The sequence below is a fragment of the Ornithodoros turicata genome, chromosome 1 (assembly GCF_037126465.1).
Source record: "Ornithodoros turicata isolate Travis chromosome 1, ASM3712646v1, whole genome shotgun sequence".
NCBI lineage: Eukaryota > Metazoa > Arthropoda > Arachnida > Ixodida > Argasidae > Ornithodoros > Ornithodoros turicata.
Genome location: NC_088201.1, coordinates 130,055,410 through 130,080,223, shown reverse-complemented (window position 1 = coordinate 130,080,223; position 24,814 = coordinate 130,055,410). Strand labels below are relative to the sequence as shown.

At 46.0% G+C, this 24,814-nt stretch overlaps 1 protein-coding gene across 3 annotated transcripts in view; it reads right to left on the bottom strand.

Moving 5' to 3' along the window:
• The window catches only part of LOC135378596 (neprilysin-1-like), a 254,298-nt gene that overhangs the window by 153,635 nt on the left and 75,849 nt on the right, over positions 1-24,814 (bottom strand). For all 3 annotated transcript variants that reach the window (XM_064611657.1, XM_064611659.1, XM_064611658.1), the window contains one exon: positions 5,088-5,320. In XM_064611657.1, the coding sequence (XP_064467727.1) occupies positions 5,088-5,320 (233 nt within the window). The remainder of the gene's footprint in view (positions 1-5,087; positions 5,321-24,814) is intronic.

Genomic DNA, 24,814 nt, shown 5'->3' with positions numbered 1-24,814 from the left:
GCCAGCTTGACGCTCCCAATGCTAACGCATTAAAATAGTCTAACATTCTTGACCTACTGGAAACATGCATATTGACGAAATTAAGAAAGCTCTGTAAATAGACTGACATGTAAGCTGACATGTTCAGTCCGCTCAGCCCTCTGCTGGCTGACTCAGACTCACTCACCGCCAGCTCACCTCTAGGCTCGCTCACTCGCTTCCAGCTGAACTCTGTGTCATCGTTTGTGCTGCTTTGACTTAGCAACAACACCAAGTTTATTGGAGGAGGATGGGTGGGGAGTTCCATCGCGGGGGGCGATACTCTGCCCCGTTGCTGGAGGTAAAGCGGGGAATGAAGGAATGGGTCCCGTTACAATGAGGATTGAAGTCATGTGGCGTCCAAAAAGGTGAAGAGAGCCTTGAGGGCAGAACGTTGGTGAGCTGGATGCGGCCAGGGGCCAAGCAATTTTGTGTGGGAGAGGGGGGCGGGAGTCTAGCTCGTTGAGGGAGGCTGAGAGTACGGAACGGGAAGGGTGGTGGTGTGGGCAATGAAGAAGAATGTGCCCGAAATCTTCAACAACACCGCAGTGACTGCAGTAGGGAGAGTTAACTTGTCTTAAGTGGTAGCGCCACTGTGCTGTGAAGGCCACGTCGAGGCACATTCGATGAACTAATGCAGCGTCTTGACGAGAGCTAGGTGCTGGCACGCGAAAAGCGAGTGCTGGGTAAACTCTGCTCAGCATGGCGGGGGGTAGTATGTCAGCGGTCCGTTGGCGGGTAGCCAGAGGAGTCACAAGGCTTCGAAGTATGGACCGCCGATTCCCTCTCAGCAGTGCAAGACGCGTCCTTGTCCGAGGCGAGAGAGCTGCTTCGGCAGCGCTGTGCGCCAGTTCATTGCCTTCGACACCGCAATGGGCGGGAAGCCATTGAAGAGCGAGCCTATGTCCTGCTTCGTAGACAAGTTTGTAAGCGGTTAACACATCCATAAGCAACGGTGCGGAGGAGCCTCGTATGCAAGATTTTTCAATTATTTGCAGCACAGATAATGTCAGTAAAGACCACCCAATTCCGAGGGGGGGGGGGGAGGAACGATGTGCTGCAAAAAGAAAAGTATGGCGTAGAGTTCCGCAGCTGTAGATGATGTACAATGCCAAAGGCGACGTCCTTGACCTATGCCTTCGTCGGGGATGACAAATGCTGACGCGGACTTAGTAAGCGGCGGTAGCGGTGGAAAACTTCGCGTCTACGAGAGCATAAAAATGGGCTCGAAGGACTTGAGGGGGACCCAGAGCTCTGCGGACCTGGAGGTCAGGAAGACGTGCGAAGGTGGGTGGCACAGCCGGTAGACCAGGGGGCGTTCGGCGGTGTGACAGTCCTGTTGCGATTTGTTTGTTAATTCATGTCCACGTTAGTGCTTTCCACGAAGAATCGGTCGTTGCGTAGCACGTGAACTAGCGCTGTGAACGCCGTGAGTTTGTAGGGAGAGTACGACCCATGGGCCATGCATTGAGCACGGCAAACTACGGTGCTTCTCATTTGGGGAAAGCTAACGTCCCATATTCGACAGGAGGACAAGGCTCGGGAAGGGAGCCATTCAGAAACAATGGGCGCATTGCGACCGCTATTGCAACGTTTAATAGGGCAACGCGTCGCCCGCCTGCTGCGTTCGGACATTCATATGCAGACATACATACATCGGCAGTTTTGACTCTCGCTCACACTCAAGTTCACTCACTGCCCCGCCCAGTTCTCAGCTCGTTCACATACCACCCGCTCAACTCCCTACTCGCCCTCTCACGCCCATCTCATTGGCCGAATTGAGCGTGAATGAGCCTGCTCATGAGCGATTTTTGGCGAGGTTTCTTGCTGGGACGTTGGTGAGGCCTAAATGTTCTGTTGTCCTAATTGTTCTATTCGTCCTAATTGCTCGCTTAGCCTGTACAGACTGCCCGATGTTTACCTGCCCCCCTCCCCACAGACACATGTACACACATTGCTATCGTGGACCCGCGACCTAGGGTAGACCGAGAATAGACGGTTCAACCAGTTTTTGTTCAGTGGGGCCACCTTCACGGGTTTGCTGCAGTCCATCCAAGTCGCTGTCTCCTTCTCTAGTAATGTTACCGTCACATTGTTCCTCGAGACGCATCTGGTGGCATCCCCACCTGGTGGCTTGCAGTTGGTGGAAACAATTGTCAATAAGCCAGGACCTCGAACAAACAAGAGGGCTTCCGTTGAAACGTGCTGGAATGCTAAGAAAAGTATTGTCCAGCAGCTCTTGCGGTTGCCAAATGCACTCCTACACCAACCGTGTGCCCGGATTTTTACGCTCCTTGCACGTGACTAACATTTCACTACGCGGTCTTCTACAGCGCACCACGCATGCACAATGCTGACTAATAACAGCGAAACATGCGGGCCGTCCCAAGCGACAGGTACCCTCTATGGAATCACTGAAATCAAACGGCTCGTCCTTCCGTTTGTGTTGTCCGTGTTTGTGGTCTACCTCGGCTAATTCGCGTTCCTTATCCTCAATAACCCTTTCAACCTCCACCTGCTTCACTATGGTCCTCCCCGGCAAATCTATGGCGACTATCAGCATTCACGCTCTCGTAGAGGTCGCGGTACTGTGGACCATCCAGAAACAGTCACTCATCGAACTCAGCAACCACTCGACGCAATCAGCAAGCACTCAATCACTCAGCACCTCCTCTACCAAGGCGTACACGGTTTGCATATAGATAGGCCTTGCTGTGCCGTCTCAGGTTTTCCCCCCGTGTTCTCCGGCAGCCCATCCAGACAAATGTCGGTTGAGTCCTCCTTCAAGCCGGGCCAGAACCCATACTAACCACCTGTCCACCACTCTTTTCTGATGTCCTCTCCCCATCTGTCAACGTCTCTACGGCGCTCATAGCAAGTTGCTTCGCAGCGATAACCCGACATAAAAACACCCGATAACCCGAAAGTTCGAGAGGTACCACAATACGATGTACAAATGACGGTCTCATTGCCACAACACCTATACCTGCTATACAGCTACTCGAATGAACTAGCATTCTCGGGGAATATGACACAACTGAGAACTTCGCGAAACTTACACAAAGAGCATAGTCACACAGCATAGTCACTTAATCACTCAGCATAGTCACTCATAGTCAATGTGGCGAACTAGCTAAGCACGAGAGCTCATGAATGCAAGCGAAGAACAGAGCGGGAGGTGAGTGAGCACGAGCGAGGTAAACGAAGAGTTTACGAAGGGCTAACGTAGACACAGGGCAAACACACGACAGCTGTTTGAGCTGTTGTGGGTTTGTCCTGTGTGTGTTTGCCTATGGCGTAGTTTTACCGTCGTGGAGTTTGTTCACCTGTTGCCTGCGTTTATGCCATTCTCTCGATTACAGTCTACCTAGAGCCCAGTCTTGAACGCAGACATAGCAAGGGTTATCTTTAGGTCTGAAGTTGGTGCGCTCCAAACGTGCGCACGTGAAAAGCATGTTGGTTGGTCGGAATTTCAAAGAAACGACGCTATTGGCCATCGCTACGGAGTCATGGAGCGGGAGTCGACACTGAGAGTTACCCGGATTCGACTCTTGGGTCCGCCTGTGTTGTTTCGGGTTTTTCCTGGGTTTTCCTCGAACGCTTTCAGACATGTGTCGGCATAGTTCTCTTAGAAGTCGGTACATGAAGCACATTCCCCCTGAGCCTAAGTCGTGACGCAGCCCACTTCTGTGAGGCCGACAACAGCGAGCTCTTTCAGACGGAACATCACCGCCAGAGCTAGAGGTGAATAATGCTACGTTACCAAAACCAGCGAGTTTTACAGCGACGGCTGGAAAGCGACGCGTGGACGTGTACTTGAAACCTCTGGCTATCCATTAGCATCCTGACATCGCGTCCACTGGTTCTGTTCCCAAAGGTGTCCTCGCGAGAAATGCTGGAGCAGAAAATCGTATTCATCATCTCGTCAAAAATACGTGTAGTTCGTCTAAGTCACATTATGTCATTCTAAATATTTTGAACTTTGCAAGGAGTAAGGGGACATGTGCAAACGCGGGTATCAATGAAGAATTCTCTTTGTTCAGTGTATCTATACCGACCGCACAAGTTTGTGCACAGATTTCTATGTTCTGCAATACAGAGTTTTAGTAGATCGTACGCTATCGCGTTTGCGCACGTAAGGGATAGCGTTGGTGGTTCTGCGCACGCGCAAACCATAAAGAGATCTTCGCGTAGTGCGCAGAGCCACCACGCTATCCCTTACGTACGCAAAGGCGTAGCATACGATGCACTCAAACTCACTAATGACAGCGTGTAATACCGTTTGTGTCTTTTGCAGTGACCTTCATAGGCCAACGGCATTGCTTACGTTTTTCGTAAGCGTATCCAAAAGTTTTTTCACCAGTCCTGTAAATAGTGAGTATGAGTATATCATACGCTGTTGCCTTGCGTACGTAAGTAATAGCGTTCGTGGTTCTGCACACGCCCAATACATAAACAGAGCTTTAAGCGTAACTACCACGCTATCCCTTACTTACGCAAGGGCGACAGCGTACGATATAATAAAAACTTTACTGTTATTTACTGCGACATTGGGTGCCCTGGGGTATTATGAAGTGAATTTACACATTATTACATTTATTTACACATTTATAAACAATTGTTTGCGTGAAATAGCCCAAAGGATGCATAATATCCTTAATTTTAGAGCTTAATGGAACGCAGTCAAAATTATCGCAGTTACTCGGTGTATTACATTTCGATGTGCCAGCATGCGCGTATGTTTTCGTTGTGTCTTGTTGTGGATGTCCGTCATCTTGGAAGCGAGATCGGAACTATTAAGAGGCTGCAGGTATAAGCGAGATGTTGATTTCACGCCCGCGTTGCTGATTTTTCACGCTCGCGCAGGGTGGCTCGCTCTTTCGGGCATAGTCGAGCGAAAAGGGTGAGCGAGTAGTACGACATTTTCACGCTCTCGCGCCTTAAAATCGCTTGTTTAGGAACGTAGCCTAATGAGAGAAGTGATACATTTAACATTCGTGACGGAATATCGCCAAGTTCGATATCTCTGTTCTAAGTCAGCGTTTCAGATCGAAATGTGCAGTACTTACAAAAGCCGCGTATTTCCTAGGGAATAACAGATCCCTCATCACCATGAAGTAGAAAAGGTGTGAAACTGCATCGATTTTCATCATGTCGCCCATGTTAAGCCCTACCCTCGTCGAGGCGAACAGGTGTTCCCAGTCTGATGCCTGCTCGGTGGGCGGCCACAACGGCCAACCTGATATGCCCGCTGACTTCAGAACGTTCTGGAATGCGTACACCTCTTCTTCTTGCCATATATCTGGAATAAGATGGTGACAACTTATTCACGGTACGGTTGAGAAGAGAATCGTTGAACACGTTTTGATTGTAACGTAAACCTGTTTGGGTAATGACACACAGACCGCAAATCTCGAAGCATTAAAACAGTTCCTAAATAACGCTTAAGGCGAACTTATGCGATCCAGGTGACTTTCGCTTCTGGCGAGGGATAGCGGCACTGTCGGGAAATTGTTTTATTTGTTTGGTTTTCGTCCCACGTTCTAAAGAAGTCATGTAATCGGCGCCAGCGAGCAGAACGTGCTAGCAATCCATAAAACCATTATTTTCTTCCCAATCGTATGGAATGCCATCATTCTAGCCAAAATATCGCGGCCGTGCGTGGGAGAGAAGCGATTTTGTTGCATCTCCCATAGACTCCGACGTATTGAAAATTTGACAAACTTTAATTCACCAAGAATGAGTGGGTCACTTCAGTCCTTTAAAACCCTGTGTCATTCTCTAGATAAACTCGAGAGGAACACACCTGTACCTGTTTCGGCGCAGAAATTTAGCGAGGTTCACGAGCACCAAGTGAACAAAAATTCCCCATGTGGCTTAAGAAGTGAGTCCGGCTTAAGCTCTTAAAACAGCATAGCACGCATATAACCAAGCACCGCACGAATGGCATGATTTCTGCCCTGATCTTTTGAACATGGAAGGAACGTTTACGCGTTTTTGTGACACTCATGCCACTGTATTAATTGTCCCCGAAAGGAATGTGTCCCTGGCTTTCCACAAATAGGAGTGATAACGTAACAACTTTATTTTGGCGATGACGATTGGGGTGTTCCATTGCCGGTGGCCGGATGATGTGATAATGGACTTCCCTCTGCCTGTACAACGCTGCTGCTCCGATCCAGCAGCCGCAATGATCCTGTGCTGTGCTCTGTGTGTTCTTTCTTCCCTCGTTCTTTAATTTTTCTTCGAAACAGCTAATAAGCGCAATTCCGAGAACGAGTGACGACTGTGAAACGACATAATCAATAAAGGCCTCGTCACACTCAAAGACAAAACATGAGGCATAGATGAGACACTGGTAGGGACTGGTATACCGGTAGACATTGTGGGCTGTCGCAGCAGTCCGTGTATACTCTTTTTGTCGCCGGTCACGCAACACAAGCGAGACAGCGCCCTCAAGCACTTAAGCGAAAGACACGTTGCTGTGTGCAATGTTCCGCAGACAAAAATAGAAACAAAACACTGCGGAACTTGGGTTGCAACCTGTCCGAATTTCATCCGAACATTTCGGGAATTCAAGGCTTGCGTTCGGCGTCTGGGTGAAGGTGTAATCAAGAAGCAAAATATTCGGAAATTGACGAAGTCGGAGTAAAAACCTTACGACTTGAGTTTGTCGTCTGCGTCATCGTCGCCAAAGATTGACCGATAGCTCAATTAAGTCATCAAAGCTATTTTTAGCCACACGAAGATACTGTAGGCAACCACTCATATATTATTAGATCCCTATGTACCCAGCGCTTAGTTTTCAAGTCTCAAGAATTTGGTACGGTACCTCACATTCCAATTTATCCAATCCAAGACAGAACAGAAAAGGCATGAAGAAAGCAGACAAGGCATTGCGGATCCAATGGTAAAAGCTCCCCATGGAATCCATAGTTAGCAAAATATCAGATTCCACTGGGCACAATGAAAATGATATTCACTGGACCAATTGAACGTTATATATTTTATGTCCAACTGTTTTGTGCTCTAAAAGAGCTTGTAAAACCCAGTGCAATAAATGGTGAGTCTCTCACCCTGACGGGAGGATATCACGTTCTACGGGACATTCTGACGCCACCCAGTGAAACGTCGCCCACCTGCGCACTGCTGAAGAGGTCCAACGAGGTCGCTGTGGCGACCTTTGGGACTTGTAAACACTAGTGCAGTAAAGCTTCCTCCTAAAAAAAATGCTCTGTGAACGCTGCCTACTGTGCATTCGGAAAATGCGTTCACTGTCTTGTTGGACAGCTTCACAAGAGCTGAAGGGATTGCATGTTATCACTGGCGGCGACAATCACTCAATGTTTTGTTTTTTACAGTGTTTTGTTTTTTTTTTTCGACGAGAAAGGTGGCAACCCACGACCGAACACATGTTTACTTAGTTATATTAAATATCGTGATCATATCCTTAGTGTTTTGGGCACGAACCGTAGTTCGGCCGACAGACATGAAATTTTCGGTCGTTGTGCCTCCTGTTCTGCCTCAAGTTCGGCAACTGAGGGTAAATTAAGCGCGACCAACGTGTCGTAGAGTTCGGCACTCGGCGCTTTCCTTCTGTCGGCAGAGTGACGTGGAGCGATGCTGTCGCGCGTTCAACGGCACTCTCAATTACGGTTCTCGTAGCTGCGTCGAGGAAGCCATTTTGGAACCCACACGCGATATCCTCTCTCTTTTTCTGTTTTTCGTGAGGACTTTTTCATCGTCCGGTTTGTGGGGGGTGTATTCTGTTTCAGTCATCTTGGGAAAAGGAAATATACGATGAGCAAGTGATGCGGCTTTTGGTTTTCCTCCTTCGGTATGACGCTTGGGCGATGAAGGGAAAAAGTACACGGTCCACTCTTACAGTAATGGAAACACAATAAGTCCAGGGAATGAAGCACTCTTTGGAATAATACTTTAATAAGAACCTGCAATTTCTCAGATGAAGACACAAATAACGTACAGGAAAACCGTGCAGTTATAGCCTTCACACATGTCTAGTTTACCCGCCTCTGTAAGTTATCTGCAATCTACATGTAACGCCAGTCAATGTCGACACAAAAGGAAACGAATCCAGTCGACCAGCCACTAGGACATCACTTTTCTTGCAGAGATCTCTGTGGTATTTTCTTCCTAGCGCGGTGCGGTGAGAGGGCTTCGATATTTGATACCTGTGACACACCAGAGCGACGTGCATTACTTTCCGCGTCCGAGAGGTATCGTCTTCGTCGCATGGTGAGCGCATGTGGTCGTCAACAACCAGGCAGGTGATTACATTGGTCCGTTTGACTTTTACAGTGAGCATACAGACGAAGAACGGCGATTTCTCACAAAGCCAGGCGATTCAACCTTCGTCCGGTGTCACTTATGAAATACCAGATGTGGAAGGGGCACTAGGTGAACGAACGATACAAACAAAATAAACTCTTTGGATGTGTACGAAAGACTTCGTTAAATCAAATAAAACAAGTGATGCTACACGTGACGACCGCGTTTAGAAGTACGGAGCCTCTCAAATGAGGAGAACGAAAAAAAAGCATTCAGTCGTCAAAGCGCGTCAGTAGCGTAAATGCCTTCATTTCTTATACAAAGCAGCGCATACTAAAATACAAGGGAAAAAATGAAGCAATAACGAATGTTTTAATTGACACTCGTTGAGACAGAGCACAGGGACACACACACACGCACAAAAGCGCGTACGTGAAACGTGATGGTTACTGCAAAAATGTTCTGTGTGCGCGCTGTCTCTGTTTTTTCTCAAACCCAAAATTCCAACCCGTCTGAGATCCTCCGGAAATATTCGGAAATCCCAGGAGCGATAAAATGCCGCAGGATTTCCACTTCTGTACATTGCGAACTTACTTTCTCCACAACAAGTAACTGTGCTTTCTGAATAACACTTGTGCATTGTCGTATTGAGAGTGCGGCAGGTCCAACGAAAGGCCTGTGCCTTCAGTCGGTATTGCTACCAAAGTTTTCTAAGAAACTGTGTGGGGATATGTTGTATACAACTTCAATAATTGTAAGAAATGCTTCTCTGTAGCCTCGTCATACACTCTTAGAAAAAAGAAAAGAAATTCTACCCGTCTCGGTAGAGATGCATTGCAGCCAATTCTTCCTTTTTGGGTATAACTGCTGAGTAGAAGCAAACTACAGAATAGAAACTGTCGTTCTACAAGCTTGGGTAGGAAATTCTACACTTCTTTCTCTGAGCAAACGTGAGAGACGGGAGCAAGGGAAAGGGACGCCGCCACTTATACCTCCGGAGGAGAAGGCGAGCGTGGATTGGCCCGAAATGGCAGAATTACTGTTGTTCTACCAGCTTGTGTGGGAAATTCTACCTTTTTCTCTTAGAGTGTGCCCTTCAGAAGAAAAAAAATACAACTAAATTTGCAATCCTTTATTAAAAAACTATGGACGGTCTATAAAATCTTTGTTGACAAATCTCAATAAGAGTATAAAGAAACACGATAGGTTGTCTATACAAATTCTATTTACTTCCTATTCCAAATTGGCCACCGTGTATGTATTGAGAAGTGTCAATAGACCCAATATGCAATATCATGCAATATATATGCAATGGATAGACTATGCAATGGAGACTCCATACAAAGATGCTAAAAAGCGGTTTAGGCAGCTGCCATTCGCTACACCCTGGCATGAAAGACATTTCTCCATTGTTTTGATCATCGGACATCACATTTCCTTTTCTGTTTCTTTACATTTGTTTCCGGCACTTCCCGTATCGAACAATAAGCACGGCAGCTGAAAAACGAAACAGAGAAATATAGAGACAACCAAGAAGTCCAAAATGCTCACCGCGAAAGGGTAAGAAAATTATTTCCAGGACCACTAGTACAAGCAGTACTGCTCCATGACTTCGAAAGGTACATGCATTCCCTTCCTATTAGAAAACAGGTGCTATATAATGTTTTTCCCACCAGCTTCTGCAAATTCGAGAGTCCTGCTCGCCTATGACTCATAAAGAAGGGTGAGTTGTCTATGTCTAATTCGATTACACAAAAAAACAACAATTAAGCGAGGAATTCTTTGGAGTATTACCTCTTAATCTACGTAACGTCTGTGTTTCTTAGTCTGGGCACGTACCGGTACGTGGAACAGGAAGACAGAATGACATTTGTCAGAAGCAAAGGGCGATCCTGTGTAAGATTTCCCTCCCCCAAAATGATGACTGCCTATGTTACATGCGACAGAAATGCGCGATTGTAGCACTGCTTAAGTTTGGCTTTCGATGGACCTACTCAATGTCTCAAACGAAAGGCAGTAAGAAACAGAGACGTTAGGTTGATTGGGAGTTAATACTCCCAACAATTTCTCGCTTGAATGTTGTTTGTGTGCGTAATCGAATTCGACTTACACGGCTTACCCTTCTTTTCGAGTCAAGGCGAGCAAAACTCTGAAATCAGCGGAAGCGCGCGTGACAGATTGGGTAGCTTCGCCAATGATCCTTGTGGTTACCGTGGTACAGGGAGTATCCCAATGAAGACTACTGAGGGTTGCTCGCATCTGAGCAGGCTGACAGCACCTTCAGCCCTACATCACCCCCCTTCGCGGTGCAAATAATACCTAGTACCCGTTTTCTCTGAGGAAGCGCAGTATTAGGAAGAATTTCATAACCTTTCGAAGTGACTTTTTTGGACATGTCTCTCACTATATTTTTCTCTGTTTGGTTTTTAAGCTTCCGTAAACAATGTGCGCTCATTGTGCGTTATAGGAAGTGCAGGAACCGAACAAAGAGAAGCACAAAAGCAAATGTGTGGTGGACGAGGTTCAAAACAATGACGAAATTATAGATTATAGAAATTTGTTTTCGCTGAGTTCCACTCAACAGAGCAGAATTCGCCATTGCCGGCATGAAGACACTTTTCGACCGAGGGTGAATTGTTATCAGTATTCTTTCGTTCACCGCACCGCTGTTGAATGGAATGCTCTTCAAAACAGTGTTGTATATGCCCAGTCGTCGCAGTCTTTTTGTGATAGATTAGATGCTACATATACGACTTAGTGAAATGTTGTTGTACGTTGAATGATGTTGTATGTACATTCATGCCTTGGCCGACCTCAGTTGGCTGGCATTATAGTTAAATGAAAAAAAAAAAAATGTCTTACTTCCACGGACTCCCGTTCACCGTGGAGGGTGCGTCCTGAAAGTAATTATAGTTAGGTACTTTACGTCGCGAGACAACTAAGATCATGAGCGACGCCACAGCGCTCGGTCTGTGGATTGCGTTTGCCCACCTGAGGGTTCTTTAGCGTGCGATGAAAGCTCATCACACGGCACCCCGTATTTAACGTCCCTCGTGGAAGAAACTTGTACCCTGCCAACAAGTTGCTGACGTTCTCGGCCGGGTTCGAACCCGCGATCTCGATATCAGAAGGCGAACACGCTACTGACTGAGCGACCGAGGCCGGTCGTCCTGAAAGTGATCTGCGTCTACGCTGCATTGTGGAAAGTGCAATGAAACAAAGAAAGAGTAACTACATAGCCGTAGCTTTTGCGTTTTGGATCTCTCTCTCTCTCTCTCTCTCACACACACACACACACACACACACACACACACACACACACACGCACACACGCACGCACGCACGCACACACACACACACACACACAGGATAAATCATGTCATGATGTAGCGAATGGCAGCTGCCGAACCCGCTTTTTGGTATTTTTGTATGGAGTCTTTATTGAATAATGTCTATTGACACTTCTCAATGCATACACGGTGGCCAATTTGGAATAGAGTGTCAACAGAATTTGTATGGCCAATGTATATACAATAGTACATACACAGAACATCAATATGAAGGACATAAACATTATATTTACAGAAGTCAATAAAGTGCTAAATGCAATAGGATGTCAATGTAATACATAGACTTAAAATAAAGAGCCAATACGGAGTCAATGTTCATTTTTTGTAAGGGAATGCCTGATTGTTGAAACGAAGTTTCACAGGCAATATATCTGCCATTTAACTTAGACAGCTCTAGCAACTTTTTGTTTCGGTGTGAACTAGAGCACTGCACGGTCAACCTTCTGCCACGTGACCTTCTGACGCCATCCGCTCAAACATTGCCTGCCTGCGTACTGCTGATGGTGGCCCAACAAGGACGAAACAGCTGTCCAGTACTGGCACGGCGACGTTTGACTTACAAATATATGCTATACGTGCAGCCAAAGAGCTCCTGCTAATTTTTCCCCATAAATAAACACTTGACTGGCTTTGCACTATGCTTTCAGAGGTGTCTTAGGACACCCTGACGGGAGGCATCACGTGCCACGTGACCTTCTGACGCCATCCGCTCAAACGTTGCCTGCGTGCGTACTGCTGATGATGGCCCAACAAGGCCGAAACAGCTGTCCAGTATTGGCATGGCGACGTTTGACTTACAAATATATGCTATACGTGCAGCAAAAGAGCTCCTGCTAATTTTTCCCTTATACACTTGACTGGCTTTGCACTGAGCTTTCAGAGGTGTCTTAGGACACCCTGACGGGAGGAATCACGTGCCACGTGACCTTCTGACGCCATCCGCTCAAACGTTGCCTGCGTGCGTACTGCTGATGATGGCCCAACAAGGCCGAAACAGCTGTCCAGTACTGGCATGGCGACGTTTGACTTACGAATATATGCTATACGTGCAGCAAAAGAGCTCCTGCTAATTTTTCCCCATAAATAAACACTTGACTGGCTTTGCACTATGCTTTCAGAGGTGTCTTAGGACACCCTGACGGGAGGCATCACGTGCCACGTGACCTTCTGACGCCATCCGCTCAAACGTTGCCTGCCTGCGTACTGCTGATGATGGCCCAACAAGGCCGAAACAGCTGTCCAGTACTGGCATGGCGACGTTTCACTTACAAACATATATATATATATATATATTCAGCTGCCTCTAAAGATGCATGGTCATGCATAAATCAGCATGGTTCACAACGATTATGTATCATTACTATGGCAGTTCAAGTAGCAGTGACAATATATTACTCGTCCTATTTGAATACTTTGTGCCACGTGACCGAGCAGCATGCACTTACACGACATTCCTAAAAAGCTATTACCTAGTCTTTCCCCATTGTATGCTGTATGTCGGAGACGTGCTTTTTCCTACCGGTAAAAAAAAGGAAACGAGAGCTTCACTGCAAGTGGAACGACGGCGCCAAGATGTCGCTGGTTCAAGCCAAGCTTGTGGCGCCTGCCTCGCAGTGGTACAGCACCAAGGTGAAGGACTGTCCAATATGGCAACTTTTTGAGTTGAACTTTAGCAAAATGCTCGCGCCGACAAGCGACCCAGTGGACAAGTTCGATTAGATGAGACGTCGCGTTCACGGTAAGGACGAGTCTATTTTGGCATATTTCATGGACAAAATGCATTTCTGTAAACGTTGCTGACAGATATTCAGGGTAAAGAACAGATCTTGTTAGGCGTGATTGATAGGACAACTTATCAGATGATAATGCCAAAGCACCACGCATGCCTTGAGGATCTGTTGCATGATTTACGACGCAGTGACGCGCTTGAGAGAGAACGCCGCGATCATTTAGGGGGATCGAAGCAAGCATCAACATCAGACTCTAATACAGCAAAAGCTACCACGAGCCAGCAGAAGCCTTCTCATCAAAAGGGAGGGATCAACAGACGGAGGGATCGGGACGTGTCAAATGTTTCAACTGTAATGAGTACGCGAATCACCTACCAGCAGACTGTCCCAAGGAGAAAAAAACAAAATTCTGCACAAAATGCATGCAATCGGGCCACGGCAAGCGAGACTGCAAATCTCAGGCTCAAGATGCTCACCCGAGGCGTCAGGACACATTGTATGTAGGAGATATTGGCAAATATACGAAGAATGTTCGCATAAACGGAAGCGTAGAAGCAACATCTTTCATAGATCCAGGCAGCGCTGTGACCATAATGATGGCGTCAACAGCAGTAAGATCGGGCTGTGTGGTTCATCCCACGACTGAGCACGATGCACTATACGGGTTGGGCCAGAAGGTGACAGTGCCATTAGGAAAGACACGAGCGACACTTGAAATCGATGGCATAACTGCCGATGCCGAGATTGACGTAAGTTGACTCCGATGACGTAAGTTGTCACGACGTATTGGTTGGGCGTACGTTGTTTCTGGACCTGGATAACGTTGTTATGATAAAAGCCATAGATCAGATGCGGCTCATTGATAGCTCAAAAGAAGGACCGTTTAAGAACTTCACCCTAGATGACGGCGAGTTTAAATGCACGCTTAGAAGCACTGAGACTGTAACGGTACCTCCCAAGGCTGTACAGTTCGTTAACATTCAATCTGACGACACTGACGAAACCAACTTAACTATGTTCCTGCACTACGGCGACGGGCTGAGTTACTTGCTCGAAGTACGAAGTTCTGATTATTAAGAAAGACTTTTCCTTTGCACGAGCAGAACCAGTTGAAATATGTACTCATGGGGAGAGTATACCAACGGATGATAATAGGCTAATGTAACAGTCGACCCCTAAGGAGAGCAGTTGCGATGTGCTATCGGTACGCAACGCAAACGCAGCACAGCCAACAACACAAGAGAATGTTAAAGGAGGTAAGAACTCCTGTATGCATGTATTTAGTTACGGATTTAATCGATGCAATATTATATATATATATATATATACTCATTGAACGATGCGACAGCACCAGAGGACACGTGTTTCGCCGTGCTTGCGGCTCGTCGGCCCTGGGTAGCTGCGCATCGTTCGGGATTGGCAAACCAGGGGTCACTCAGCGAGCGATATACACCTGGGAGGGTGACTGAGCACTCCTCAATGCCACAGTGCAAGCCAGTGAATTATAAAGAGGGAGGAAAAGCCATTAAAAAAATAAGTAAATGATGCTAGACGTGTTTGAAATTCAAACTTACAGATTAAAATGGCTTCTATGGCTGTACGTAGAGAAACAGATACTCATTGAACGATGCGACAGCACCAGAGGACACGTGTTTCGCCGTGTTTGCGGCTCGTCGGCCCTGGGTAGCTGCGCATCGTTCGGGATTGGCAAACCAGGGGTCACTCAGCGAGCGATATACACCTGCCAATCCCGAACGATGCGCAGCTACCCAGGGCCGACGAGCCGCAAACACGGCGAAACACGTGTCCTCTGGTGCTGTCGCATCGTTCAATGAGTATCTGTTTCTCTACGTGCAGCCATAGAAGCCATTTTAATCTGTAAGTTTGAATTTCAAACACGTCTAGCATCATTTACTTATTTTTTTAATGGCTTTTCCTCCCTCTTTATATATATATATATATATATATATATATGTCTGTAACTCAAACATCGCCATGCCAGTACTGGACAGCTGTTTCGGCCTACTTGGACCTCATCAGCAGTACGCAGGCAGGCAACGTTTGAGTGGATGGCGTCAGAAGGTCACGTAACACGTGATTCCTCCCGTCAGGGTGAGATAACTCACTCACTGAAAGCCCAGTGCAAAGCCAGTGAAGTATAATAGGAAAAAAATAGCCGGAGCTCTTTGGCTGCACGTATAGCATATGTCTGTAACTCAAACATCGCCATGCCAGTACTGGACAGCTGTTTCGGCCTTCTTGGACCTCATCAGCAGTATATATATATATATATATATATATATATATATATACGCTACAAAATTTAGGTTCGAACGACCAGGATGTTGAATATAGATAAAGGAGAAAAGACACCAGAGACTGAAGTAGGGAGTAGGGGAAAGCTATTTATTAAGCTGGCATTTAAACGAAGGGTCTGGGGAAGTCTACGTTTCGGCGGAAGCTCCGCCTTCTTCGGGACTGAGACGAAAATCTATGTACAAGGTATTTTAAAAGGTTACAAAAGTGTCGTCACAGTTGGTACAATTCCACTGCGAGGCAGTCGTGAGTGAGTCATGTTCTGGAAGATTCCGGAAGGTTCCGAAGGATAGAAGATTCCGGAAGGTTCCTGGGTCATCGGCCGGGGAACCTTCGGAACCTTCGGAACCTTCCGAAATCTTCCAGAACATGACTCACTCACGACTGCCTCGCAGTGGAATTGTACCAACTGTGACGACACTTTTGTAACCTTTTAAAACACCTTGTACATAGATTTTCGTCTCAGTGTCCGAAGAAGGCGGAGCTTCCGCCGAAACGTAGACTTCCCCAGACCCTTAGTTTAAATGCCAGCTTAATAAATAACTTTCCCCTACTCCCTACTTCAGTCTCTGGTGTCTTTTCTCCTTTATCTATATATATATATATAGATAGATATAGATATAGATATAGATATAATTGTAATAATCTTCTAGGCTTAATTCTATTTACAATCAATTGTTCAATTCTTCTCCTTCATAACTTGTGCAGCGTCAATGCAAAAACGCACTCTCTTTGGTATTCGGGCGAGTACACGCCCACCGCCGTCCAGATACCTTTATCCATCGTTACGTCATGTGAAGAATTGTAGCACCCAATCAGACGCCAACGCGGTAGCACACACAACGTTCTGCTTTACCGTCTTCAAGCTGAACTTCACTACATGGCACGCTCCTAAGCAACCATCATCCCGAATGAGAGCGTTCTCGTCTCTGATTTGTTGAAAACGGGAGGCGTAGCCCATTTTGTACGCAATAGGCTTCGCTTCTCGTTATCAGCAAATCGTGGTCCAGAACGTTGTCATTCGGGAAGATGGTTGGCTAGGAGCGTGCTATGTGCTGAAGATACGCACCTATAAAATTCACCTATACAAAAGGTGTCACAGGCAACACGTTGAAATCGCCGTTTGGAGCCGACACAGTCTGCGGGCTACAGTTTATAGCTCCTTTCAGGTGGGAGCTAACATTACGCAGTCAGAGAAACAAGAACTCGTGAATATGCTGAATTAGTACAGAAGATGTTTCGCCATGAATCTAAATGAATGAGGAAAGACTGATATTCCATCTATGACCGTTGAAGAGGGTTCGAAACCACCTTACAGCCGACCATATCGTGCCACCCACGACGAAAGAGAACAGTTGCGCCGCATAGTGGACCAGTTGGAAGCCCAGCGGGGATTGTTAGATATTTCACTTCCCCCTATGCCAGTCCGTACCTTCTGGTGAAGAAGAAAAACGGCGAATTCAGGAAAGTGGTGGACTATAGGCGGCTGAACCAACAGACGAAGAAGGATAGGTTTTCATTACCAATAATCGACGACCAGTTGGATCGACTAAGTGGCAGCCAGTATTTCACGACGCTAGATTTGGCAAGCGGCTACATGCAAGTGCCCATGGAGGAGGAGTCGGTCCCTTATTACGGCATTTATTACGCCAGATGGGCACTAGGAGTACCTCTTCGGTCTGTGTAATGCACCCAGCGTATTACAGAGGCTAATTAACAAGGCACTAGGACCTATAAGATTTCAAACCGCTGTGTATTACCTCGACGACATACTCGTTCCGAGCAAAACATTTGAACAGGGTATGTCAGCACTTAGAAGAGTTATGGAGGCTCTGAAAAATGCGAACTAGACGTTAAAGCTGCAGAAATGTGAGTTTTTAATGGAGGAGGCTAGCTTCTTAGGATTTCGAATAACGAAGAATGGCATACAACCAGGAGAAATAAAACTAGAAGTTATACGCCCGTATCCACGGCCGAAAAATGTCCACGAAGTACGACGGTTCCTTGGACTAATCAGCTAGTTTCGAAGATTCTATCCTCAACACGCTCTCAGAGCGGCACCCCTCACGGAGCTCACAAAGAAAAATGCGCGCTTCATTTGGGGAGAAAGACAAGAGAAGGAATTTCAAAACGATCAAGAAAGAACTGACAAGTACACCAATACTTGCTCTATATGACCGAGACGCGAAAACTGAGCTACACACCGATGCTTGTAAGATGGACTGGCGGCTATGCTGCCGCAACGCCGGAGCGATGGGGCGGATGCATTTAGCTTACTGCGTAAGTCGCAGGACAAGTGAACCCGAGAGGAAATATCATTCCACCATGTTAGAATTGATGGCAATCGTTTGAGCAGTGGAGAAGCTGCGCACTTTTCTGGTGGACATTCATTCTGCTGTCTTTACGGACTCTGGAGCCATTGTATATATGAACGCAGCCAAGGCAAAGGTTCCGCAGATTGCGAGATGGATGGAGTGTATACAGGAATACGACTTCTCGATCTACCACAGAGAGGTTTCGAAGATGAGCCACGTAGACGCTCCAAAGTCGCGCACCAGTTTCACCACCCGAAGAAAACAGCATAGAAGAGAGGTTTGACGTGTGGTACACCACCAGTAAGGAAGAAGTGGTTCTTACCGTCCAAATGGGTGACGACGAATTGCGCCAATTGATTGAAATTTTGAAGAAGAAGCCAGAAGAGCCAAGTAAACGAGAAAAATGTGAAGTGAAAGAGTTTGCGCTGAAAAACGGTTTGCTCTACAGGACTGAGGAGACTTCAGCAGGCAAAAAATGGTTGTTTGTTATTCCCAAACGGATTCGTTCGGATTTGTTATTCGCTGCGCTCCTCAAGGAAATGGGCGATCGCCACCTATCCGCAGCTGATATCGCCAACCACATTGGTGCCGCAGTCGACCACATTGGTCTGGCCGCGGCAAAACTGGCCTCTGAGCGCTGTGTGAGGCTCCTTGCTGCCTTGGCACCGGGGATGGAGCCCACAGAAACCCACTTTCGCGGTTGCCAAGTAGAAGGGAGCCTCTTCGATGGCCGCTTCGAGGAGATCCTGGGACCGACTGCCGCAAGGCTTTTACGCTGGACCGTGGCCACAAAAGAGGGCGCAGCAAGAGCCGCGATCCCCAGCCTGCCAGGAGGCAGTATACTTGCATCAGGGCAGGAGCAGGAACGTTGTAACGTTGCGGATACCATATTGCAAATAAATATTGTAAATAATGTATATAGTAACTGTAAATAGCATTTCATTGGTGGTTGTTCTGTAATTGTTCAAGAGCAGCATTCAGGGACACCCCCTCTGAAACCCGGTCTGACCTGATGGCAGAGGACTACGCAAGGAAGCTAAGTTTACAGGGTGGTGCGTGAGTACGTCAGGAGGAACAGATCTAGGCAGGGAGAGGAGGACATATCTGAGGCGAACAATTCCCTTTTCGCTCCCCGACCTGATAACAACACCGATAACACGCCCGGGAGCATTCGCGTAAGATGAAGAATAAGAAGCGATGTATAACTGTACCCAAGCAGCACAATGTACTGAAGGTCGAGTGCAATAGGGGTGGACGGGTAGGTAAAAGGCCTTGAACAGACTGGTGAAACTAAAGAACATTGATAAGACACATACCTTCCACCCCTATTGCACTCGACTTTCAGTACATTGCGCTGCTTGGGTAGGCACGGGCATGAGACTTTCCAGATATCGGGAGATTGCAGGAAGAAATTGGCAGGTTGGCGGCTGTGATAGCCTTCTGGACGACAAATTGACTAAATGCGAGTTCTAAGAGTGCAGCAAGGACAGCAGCTACGGTCCGCAGACGACACACAGACTACGTTATTTTATGATAATACCGTCAGTATCAAATTGCTACGAAGAGTTATTACGAGCTAAAATAGAGGAAACTGACAAATTGGCGCCAGTGAGTGCCACTTGGGCAACGATTTGGCAAAATGTCTGAAGTATATAGATTGGGCTGGTTGGTGTAAATCCACAAGCGACCAAAGAACAAACACGAAACAACAACAGAGCGACTTGTGTGTGATCTTGCCTTCTTTTTGTTCTTTGGTCACTTGAAAATGGCTCAAGCAAGGAAACCAGGTATGGGCTGCGGACTCATAGCTATTAAGCATGGATATACAGACTACGTAATTAAGTGATGACATCTTCGATATCACGTTTATATCCAGAGTTATTACTAAATGAAATGGAAGATATGTACAATTTAGCGTCTGCGAGCGCTGTGGCGATGCGAGTGGTGGCGTCTGCGAGTGGCAATGATTTGGTCAAACGCGACTTCTTTGGAACAGAGATTTTGGAGCAGAATTAAATACCAGATTTCGAGATAACGCTAAACAAGTGCTACGCGCCCTCGAGTAGAGTATTTATTTCACGCTTAAATGAAGCAATGCTTAGATCAGGGCAATCAGGGCTCTCACACACGCGGGCCGCATGTGTATGGCTTGCAGTCAGCTATTATGTGTCCCAATGGCTCTTGAGAATAAAGGTGCCCCCCCCCCCCCCCCGCACACACCAATAATGAAGAATTTTGAATGAAACCAGATTTTCAGGCATTGTTTTTATCCTTGCTCGATGTAGTGCTGCTCCTGTGAACGTTAGGAAGTACATTCACATTCGAGCAGTTCTTGTGACTCATCAACCTCAACAAGCAGTTATCGCGATCTGGTCTGAACGTGCATTTTGATAAACTGCACTGTAAGTAATATGATAACTGAGAAGTAATAGCGGAGACAAGTGCAGAGAATGACATCATCTTAATTATTACACTAAGTTTATGGGCTTACAGCATAGCAGCAGCCTCTCCGGATATCATGCACGAAAATCTATATACGGAGCACAGAGAGGCGCAGAAAAAAAGAAAAGAAAAGAAAATATATGGAGTAGTTATGTACGAGGGTCATTGTGTGAAAATTTTAATTATTTCTCTTTCCCTGATCTCGCTTTTCTTTTTCACGTTGAAAATGCAAGCAAAATCAACAATACAGTGTGTAAACCCACAATTTCAGCGCTCCTGAACGTTGGGATAATCGTTCGTGAAGAACTATCTACGAAGAACTTCCAACGCCTTTCAAATTTTCAATGTCTCATTTGGAAAAGAAGCTCATTTGTTTCTGTTGGTGTGTCAAGTGAAGTTTTTCATTGACGAATTGTATTGGCGAATGCCTAATAACTATATCGCTCAGCTGTTTACGCTAAAGTACTTTGCTATAATTGCGGTCCTTTCCAGGGCATTACCCCCACAGCACAGGGAGGTGTACACTCTCCCTGAATTTTTCCAACCACTGCCCTGTAATTCATGAGATTTCCCAATACAACTTGGCCACCAGTGCACCTACCCATAGATATGTATCAATATAGATATACCACCCTATGGTTCCCTCCACTCGAAATCACGCAGGCATCTTATCACGTCGGGTACCGCATCTTTGCTACTTTGCGCATTGATGATAGTGCCAGCCGCAACAACAATGACAAAGAAGAAATTGTCGTTCCTCTTCGCTGCTGATATGAGTTGCACAACGGACTAAAAGCTGATACCTTCCGTTTGAATTCAGCATGAGAGAGCCGCGACGATATGGCAAGGAAAAAAACTTGCCAAGCTACGGGGCACAAAAGTGAACTTGCACGGCAAATCGCCGTCAGTCCAAACATTTACACGGCAACGCCAACGAGCACTGGCCTGAGGAAAAGACATCATCGACGAAAGTACATATCCGTGAGGAAGCCGTTTGAATTTCACTGCTATGTTCATGGTAATCAACCAATTTTTCTCGAAGTGCAGCACGCATAAAGAAGTCCATGATTCGCCTACACGTCGACCTGCAAGAAATGACCCACAGTATCCATTGCATCATTTGCGGAAAGGAGTTGAACCACAGTTTGTGTTTCAGCTCCTTTCCGTCGGATGGCGAAGCTGTCGAGCGCGACGTTGCAGACGACATCGAACATGTGGAACTGAATGCAGAATAGTTCTCGCGACGCCACATTAGACCCTGTCGCTTTCTGAGGAAAGTAGCTGGAACACAGATATAGCCGATTAGGCAGCGGCGTTTTTTTTTAATTTTCACGATTTATCCGCAGAGTAACAGACTAGGTGGCATTATGGACATTAAATTTTGGGGCATAATACGTCCTCTAACGTCAACTTTAGCTTTCCGACGCCGTTCATATTTGTGTTATCTTCGTTACAAACCCCGATGTTTATCTTGGCGAACCCTGTACAGGTCCCGACAAAAGTTTACGAAACACGCGAGCGGTGTATGTTCTCCTCGGTACGACACCCTAGCGGCAAGCGGAAGCTAGCGAAATCAGACCAGTTCACTGCCTCAGAGGGGTGGACGGCTGCGCTCTTAGCGACACACAGCGGTAGTTTCGCTATGATTACTGTTGTATGTGCCCGCAAAGTGAGTTGGATTTCACTGTTGTGCTCGCCAACAACACGTTTGATGCAACATGTGGCACATTTTTCTAAAAAATGTGCCAGTTGATCAGACGGCACCTATCCGTCACTGGGTTTAGAGTGTAAGATCACGGGGTTCGAATCCCGTATCTTGTTCCCCTGTTGCACCCTGAGAGGTCGCATGGCTTCCAAAGCGGCACTCGAAATCCCCAAAATGCAAATTTCGTCAACTTCGGGGCTTAATATCATTTGATATAAAAATAATATTAAAGATGTCCACAGCTGATTTTCTAGTACGTATATCAGAAAGTAAGATCACGGGGTTTAAACCCCGTATCTTGTACCCCTGTTGCAGCCTGAGAGGTCGCGTTTGACAAAATCACTTCCAAACCGGCACTCGAAATGGCCGAATGGCCAATTTAGTCCAATTCGGGGCTTAATATCATTTGATATAAAAATAATATTAAAGATGTCCTAAGTTAATTTTGTAATATGTATATGTGAAAGTAAGATCAGGGGGTTTGAACCCCGTATCTTGTTCCCCTGTTGCAGCCTGAGAGGTCGCGTTTGACAAAATCGCTTCCAAACCGGCACTCGAAATGGCCAAAGGGCCAGTTTAGTCCAATTCGGGGCTTAATATCATTTGATATAAAAATAATATTAAAGATATCCTAAGTTAATTTGTAATATGTATATGTGAAAGTAAGATCACGGGGTTTCAACCCCGTACCTTGTTCCCCTGTTGCACTGAGAGAGGTCGCGTTGGAGAAATTCGCTTCCAAACCGGCACTCGAAATGGCCAAATTGCGAATTTCATCAACTTCGGGGCTTAATATCATTTGATAAAAAAATAATACTAATGATGTCCTAAGCTAATTTTTTAATATGTATATATGAAAGTAAGATCACAGGGTTTGAACCCTGTACCTTGTTCCCTTGTTTCACCCTGTGAGGTCGCGTTTGACAAAATCGCTTCCAAAACAGCACTCGAAATGCCCAAGTGGCGAATTTCGTCAACTTCAGGGCTTAATATCATGTGATATAAAAATAATATTAAAGGTGTCCTCAGCTGATTTTGTAGTTTCTATATGTGAAAGTAAGATCACGGAGTTTGAACCCCGTATCTTGTTCCCCTGTTGCACCCTGAGAAGTCACGTTTGAGAAAATCGCTTCCAAATCGGCCAAATGGCGAATTTCATCAAGTTCGGGGCTTAATATCATTTGATATAACGATGATAATAAATATATCCTAAGCTGATTATGTAATATGTATATGTGATAGTGAGATCAGGGGGTTTAAACCCCGTATCTTGTACCCCTGTTGCAGCCTGAGAGGTCGCGTTTGACAAAATCGCTTCCAAACCGGCACTCGAAATGGCCGAATGGCCAATTTAGTCCAATTCTGGGCTTAATATCATTTGATATCAAAATAATATTAAAGATGTCCTAAGTTAATTTTGTAATATGTATATGTGAAAGTAAGATCAGGGGGTTTGAACCCCGTATCTTGTTCTCCTGTTGCACCCTGAGAGTTCGCATTTGACAAAATCGCTTCCAAACCGGCACTCGAAATGGCCAAATGGCGAATTTCATCACCTTCAGGGCTTAATATCATTGGATATAACCATAATATTAAATATGTCCTAAGCTGATTTTGTAGTATGTATATGTGTAAGTAAGATCACGGGGTTTGAACCGCGTATGTTCTTCCCCTGTTGCACCCTGAGAGGTCGCGTTTGACAAAATCGCTTCCAAACCGGCACTCGAAATGGCCAAATGGCCAATTTAGTCCAGTTCGGGGCTTAATATCATTTGATATAAAAATAATATTAAAGATGTCCTAAGTTAATTTTGTAATATGTATATGTGAAAGTAAGATCAGGGGGTTTGAACCCCGTATCTTGTTCTCCTGTTGCACCCTGAGAGTTCGCATTTGAGAAAATCGCTTCCAAACCGGCACTCGAAATGGCCAAATGGCGAATTTCATCACCTTCGGGGCTTAATATCATTGGATATAACAATAATATTAAAGATGTCCTAAGCTGATTTTGTAATATGTATATATGAAAGTAAGATCATGAGGTTTAAACCCCGTATCTTGTTCCCCCGTTGCACCCTGAGAGGTCGCGTTCGACAAAATCGCTTCCAAAACGGCCAAATTGCGAATTTTATCAAGTTCGGGGCTTAATATAATTTGATATAACGATGATAATAAATATATCCTAAGCTGGTTATGTAATATGAATATGTGAAAGTAAGATCAGGGGGTTTGAACCCCGTATCTTGTTCTCCTGTCGCACCCTGAAAGGTCGCGTTTGACAAAATCACTTCCAAAACGGCACTCGAAATGGAGAGTTTTATCAAGTTTTATAGTTTAATATAAAAGCGATATAAAATACAAAACGGTATGATTTGTATATTACTCACTAAAGTTGATCACCCCAGGCCATAGTCATGATTTGGTAGTAGTAGTAGTAGTAGTCACTAAAGTTGTCTGTTCTGTCAGCCCCTTCGAGTTCGGAAAAAATGACCGTTCTCGTTTCGAACTCCTTCAGACCTGACGCACAGTCTCAGCGCATGCGTATTGCGATAATACTGGGACTTAGTCCGTCGAGCGCCTAGGAGGGGAACCCTGTCTGAGTCGCAGCTTTGAAGGCCCTGGGTGCATCAGGATTAACACTCACACATC